The sequence below is a fragment of the Tenrec ecaudatus genome, chromosome 12 (assembly GCF_050624435.1).
Source record: "Tenrec ecaudatus isolate mTenEca1 chromosome 12, mTenEca1.hap1, whole genome shotgun sequence".
In the NCBI taxonomy this organism is placed as follows: Eukaryota; Metazoa; Chordata; class Mammalia; order Afrosoricida; family Tenrecidae; genus Tenrec; species Tenrec ecaudatus.
In genome coordinates, this window is record NC_134541.1 from 30827448 (window position 1) to 30833055 (window position 5608).

At 49.5% G+C, this 5608-nt stretch overlaps 1 protein-coding gene across 1 annotated transcript; it reads left to right on the forward strand.

Annotated features, from left to right (window-relative positions):
* Window positions 1-239: 239 nt before the first annotated feature.
* On the forward strand, window positions 240-4298 carry DEFB124 (defensin beta 124). The gene is made up of 2 exons (XM_075527949.1): window positions 240-297; window positions 4138-4298. Exons 1-2 carry the CDS (start codon window positions 240-242, stop codon window positions 4296-4298), a joined length of 219 nt encoding a protein of 72 aa, XP_075384064.1.
* The last annotated feature ends 1310 nt before the right edge of the window (window positions 4299-5608 follow it).

The following is a 5608-nucleotide window of genomic DNA, read 5'->3' on the forward strand; positions in this document are numbered from 1 at the left end:
TCTGCCCTCAGGTGCACAGCTCAGCAACCGGCTGACATGTGTGGCTGACTCAGTCTTCACTTCCTGGCAGGGATCCAGTGACCGCCTTGGGGCCACATGGCCCCAGACTCCCACTTGGGTCTGCAACCCACAGCCTTGCTTGGATCTGTAGCCCATTAAAGGCTGGGCAGCAGGCAGCTGGACACAGTGCTCTTGACGCCTGTGTTCTTCCCAGAGGCCTCTCCTGGACCCCTGTGGCCATGTCACAGCTGCTTCTGTTCATTGTGGCTCTCCTGGTCCTGGGTCATGTGCCCCCAGGTAATATCCCCTGTGTGAATGGGTGTCTGTGTGAGGGGGTTTGAGAACTTCTTGGGGAAATCCCATGATCTTTTCTTTCCATGTTCCAGTGAACTTGTCCCTGCAGTCCCTTCCTGGGAGTGAGGAGCAGGTTCCTAGATTCTGGAGGACGGAGGGGCCCAGACCAGTGTTTCAGCTCTGGCCCCCTGTGCAGGGGACTAGGATCAATGGCTTAGAAAGCCGGAGACTCTATTTCCTCATCTGGATCATGGGAGTCCCTCAGCACATAATGCAGCTGACAAATATTCCCAGCGTGTTAGGTGCTGTTGGGCCATTTCTGGGGCTCCAGCTATGAAAGAAAACAGTCCTCTTGTGGAACTGACATTTTGGATGATGGACAAAAAAATAGATAGATACACATATATGTAAGGTGGGAGTGTATGAGCCCAGATGGGGTAGTTAGGCTTTGCACTGAACTGCTAACCACAAGGTCAGCAGTTCGAACCCAAAGATTATACTGTCTGCTCTTGTAAAGGGCCCAAGCCTTGTCCTGTAGCATCACTGTGAGTCAGAATCGACTCGAGGGCAGTGATTTTTTTAAAAGCAGTTTTGTCAGCACTTCATCCTCACACCACACAATTCAACAGGTCGAACTTATCAAGAAGAGTTGCATAATTAGTACCACAATTAATCTTAGAACATTTTCTTTTTCCTTGTACTCATTTTTATTAGGGTATTTTAAAAAGTGAGTTTTAAGGCAGTGGAAGGGGTTAAGGGGAATAAAAGCAGTCAAGGGGCTAGAGGTGTGTGTGTGTGTGTGTCGGGGGGTGGTGTTGATTGGCATGCTGATGTGTGTGGTCAAATCATATCAAAAAGTGTATGTTTAAAGTGAGTGGTTTGTTTTTGACTTTGCAATTTGGAAATTTTCAAACATATATGGAAGTAGGATAATATAATGAGAAAATGAGGTATTTTAAAAAACATTATTATGTAAAAATGGAAACTTATTTTTAAAATGGAGAATAATGTTTAGAGGCAAGTTTTTTTTTTGGTATTTATGTTTTTTTTTAAATCTTTTTATTGGGGCTCATAAGGCTCTTATCACAATCTGTACATACATCAATTGAGCAAAGCACCCTTATACATTCGTTGCACTCGTCACTCTCATAATTCACCTTCCACTTGGGTTCCTGGAATCAGCTCGGTTTCCCTTTTTTTCCCCCCATCCCCCTCCCTCCCCGATCCCACCCTGGTCCCTTGATAGTTTATAAATAATTATTATATCTTATTTTACACTCCCTGGCGTCTCCCCTCACCCGCCCCCCCCCCCTTGCCAATCTCCCAGAGAGGAGGTTACACATAGATCTCCGAGATCGGTTCTCCCTTTCTACACCCCCTTCCCTCCTGGTGTCGCCACTCCCACCACTGGTGTTGAGGGGTTCGTCTGTCCTAGATTCCCTGTGCCTCCAAATCCCCACTGCACCGCTGTACATCCTCTGGTATAACCAGGTCCGCAAGGCAAGGTAGAATTGGGGTCATGATGACTGGGAGGGGAGAAAGCGTTCAGGAACTAGAGGAAGGTTTTGAGTTTCATTGTTGCTACACTGAACCCTGAGTGGCCCATCTCCTCCTCACTACCCCTCTGGAAGGGGTGTCCAGCTGTCTACAGGTGGGCATTGGGTCCCCATCATGCACTCTCCCTCTTTCACGGTGATGTGATTCTCACCACCACCCCACCTTTGATGTTGGAGACCTGGTCTCTGTCCTTCATGGTCACCTGTGTTGGTGTGCTGCTTCCGTGTGGTAGAGGCAAGTTTTAAGGGAGATTTTCCAGAGATTTTTGGAGAAGCTCTCAAACATAAATAAAAAGAGAAAGAAGAGTATGCAGAAACGCTCAACTTCAATAATGGTCGATGTGAATCAATCCTGCTCATTATTCATGACCATCCCCTGCCCCTCCAGTGAATCGCTTTGAAGTAAGTCCCCAATGTCTTTGCATCTTAGATAAAGTGGGTTGGAGCAGAGCTAAGACTATGGTGAGACTATTCAAGGGAAATTGTTCCAGGCAGAGGAAGGAGCCAGGGAGTTGCTGGACATGCCTGAGAAGCAGCCAGGGCCCAGTGTGCCTGCACTGGGCAGCCTGGGAGGGCAGGGTGGGAGACGAGCTCAGGGACCGGAAGGCAAGCAGACCACATAGGAGAAAATCACAGTGCCCTGAGGTTTGCGGGAAGCTCAAATGTGACACCGCGTTAAGAGTGACTACTGTATGATTCCAAGCAAACAGACCATTGAGGGGACACTTCCGAGCTCGTTGTGAGAGGCCACTATTACCCCAATGCCGAAACCAGAGAGGGCAAGCAAAGGTAGGAAAGTTACAGAGCAGTGTCCCTCATGAATGGAAGTAGCACGGCCAGAGTGCTCCTTAGAAGCAAGGGTGGCAAGACTTTGTCTTACCTACTTTGGACGTACTGTCAGGAGGGACTAGTCCCTGGAGAAGGACGTCATGCTTGGTAAAGTTAGGGGCAGTGAGAGAGAGGCAGGTCCTCGATGAGCTGGACGGACGCAGTGTCTACAACAGTGGGCTCAGGCACGGGAGCAACTGCGAGGCTGGCACAGCACCGGGCGGCGGGGGTTCCTTCTGCTGTGCCGAGGTTGGTACGAGTCGCAACCTACTCCAGGACACCTCACAGCAACAACAGCCTGAGCTCAGACGCATAATTTCCACCATCGTAGTCCACTGTGGAGAGTAAAAAAGTCTCTGCCTCAGAGACATTTCCAGGTCAGGACGCTGGCATCCTGACCTTCTCTACCATGGCAGGCTGAGCTTGTTAACGGAATCCAACCTGTGGACAGGTCCAAGGCATTATTTGGATGCTGTAGGATCCCTTTTCTCCAGAAAGGGGTGGGGAAGTCTTTCCCCCACCCTTCCCACACAGTCCTAGTTCTGCGAGTTTGGGGCCTTATTTTTGGAAATGATGTAATAGGCTCTCCTGTCTAAGTGGTACGAGTCCCCCCTCTCGTCCCCACTCCCTGCTTGCATGGACCCATACAGAACTCTGTTCCTTCCTTTACCCCAATGCAACTTATTTTGTTAATTGCCTTTCTGTAAAAGACATGACTTCTTTTCCCCTCAATGTACAGATTGGAGCAATAGACACCCCCCCCCCCACCATTCAGAAGGCTTTTCATTCACCCCTGGGATCTTCAAAGCAAAGTGAACGAATCCCAAGCAAACGCACAGACGGGCTTGGGGCTCTTCATCTTTGGCACATTTGTCAAGGTGGAGACTCGTCAAAAGCAATTAAAATGTGCAATAGCTTTTTCCACACAGCCTCTTAATCACGCATTTGCTTGGCTTGCAATGGCCTTCCTGGGAAGCCGTGGGTTATGACGGCCTTGCACATTGAGTTTTGAATGGATAAGCAAGTGTCCTGTGTTTGTTGAATGAATAAGCAACAGAGTGGCCCAGATCCATGTTGTAACTAGAGACCCCTAGAAAGAGCACAGGACTCGATTCCCAAACACTGGCCTGTTCCAGGGCTCCTGGTTAGACCTTCCTCCACCAAACCCTCGCTTTGAACAGGTATATGTATGCCAGGCGCTTTGGGGAGCAGTTACCATTGAAAACCCAGAAGCCAGATTTCCCACCTTTGAATCCTAATTCTGCTCCTTTGGGGTGGTGACCTTGGGCAAGGCCATTAACCTCCTTGCATCTCAGGTTCCTTACCTGTCAAGCAGGGATTGTAATAAGACCAGTTATAATGATAAAGTGTTGTTATCGAAAGCACTTAGTGTGTACCTGGTGTGTGTGGGACAAGATCTTTAGCTCTCATTTATGACTCGTGGTCTTCTTCTGCCTAGGGAGAAGTGAATTCAAACGGTGCTGGAAGGGCCAAGGGGCCTGCCGCGATTACTGTAGCCGGCACGAATCGTACATGCACCTGTGCCCCGATGCCTCTCTCTGCTGTCTTCCCTACGTGTTCCAGCCTCCACCGGCCCCCAAGGGTGATTATACTTCCTAGCTGGTTTTATTGGCCCTTTGCTCGCCAATAAAATGTATGCTGCCTGCTTGTCTCCTTTTGCTGTGCCCCTGTCCCTGGAGGGGGGGGGGCCTGGGTCAGGAAGTGGACACGGAGGTAGGTGGTGGATAGGTGAGGTGCTTGGGTAGAGTGGGCAAAAATGACTATGATCAATTATTTCAGTCCTGATCATATCAGTTCTTCTGTCTAATGTGGAGAAATACAATGAAGGAAGGCAGAGTTAACGAGAAGCCCCTGGCATTCAGAATGAGATCGTGCAGCAAGGCATTTGACCCGAAAGGCTCTTCCGAATGTAAAGGATCTTCTGTGCTTCGTTATCTTCTCTTTTAGCATTTCAGGAGTCTGCCTAGGTGGGTGGGACCAGAGGGTCATGGGAAAACATTTCATATAAATAGAGAGGGAGATAGAGAAAAAGTCTGCTTCATCCTGGCCCAAGGCCTTGTGGGGACAAGAAAGCAGAGAGGAGAGGAGGGAGGCAGTCGATGACCCAGCACTGGGGTTAGCCGAGAAGCATAGGAAGGTGGACTTGCAGGGCATTGTCTGGACGTCGGCGGCCCAAGCATCTCTGGGATGCTCTTGGCCTTTCCCTCAGGGTCAAACCTATACGTACAGCTACCAAAACATCAGGGTGCATGTCCTTCTTTAAAGCAGGAAGATGGGGGAAGGGTAGTACTACTTAGGTTTCTTCCTTCAGCAGGAAAAGAAACTTTGCCTGAAACTCCCCTAACTGACTTGCTTATATCTCATTGGCCAGAACTAAGTCACACAGCCACCCCTAGATAGAAGTGGGATTTGGAAAGAAAATGTTTAGCTCTTTGAGTCTTTTCTAGTAGGCTAAAGGTTGGGGAGTATGGGAGATGGGGAGGGTCCTCCTTATCTGCCCATCTCCTCCCTGAGATCGACCGCCCTCCCAACCAAGGGGTGGTATGTTGGATCAGCTCAGAGGACTGCCCAGGATGGAAGGGCTCTTGCCCACTGCCCTTTGAGACTTCCAGGGAGATTACTTTCCGTGTTGGAGCTGGTCCCAGTCAGGTAAGAGAGGTGGACCATCAGGTCCTGGGGCCTTCACAGCATGTCACCTAAGAATGAGTGCTGATGAGGTTGCTGGAGTAGAGTCCTGGAAACCACCTAATGGGCAGGCGTCAATCACCTGTTTCTGGTAGGAGACAGACCTGGGGGTGGCCAGAGGCACTTGGGGTGGATGAAGGTGCTCGGGCAGCAATTCTTTGCCAACCAGGGTAGAAGTCATTATTTTAATAACAAAAGGCACCCCGTGACTATCACTCCTGAGT

Excerpts from the sequence above, each read along its gene's own strand:
- DEFB124 (XM_075527949.1), top strand. The coding sequence starts at position 240 with ATGTCACAGCTGCTTCTGTTCATTGTGGCTCTCCTGGTCCTGGGTCAT. Across the intron at positions 298-4,137 it reads CCTGGGTCATGTGCCCCCAG|GGAGAAGTGAATTCAAACGG; the intron begins GTAATATCCCCT and ends TCTTCTGCCTAG.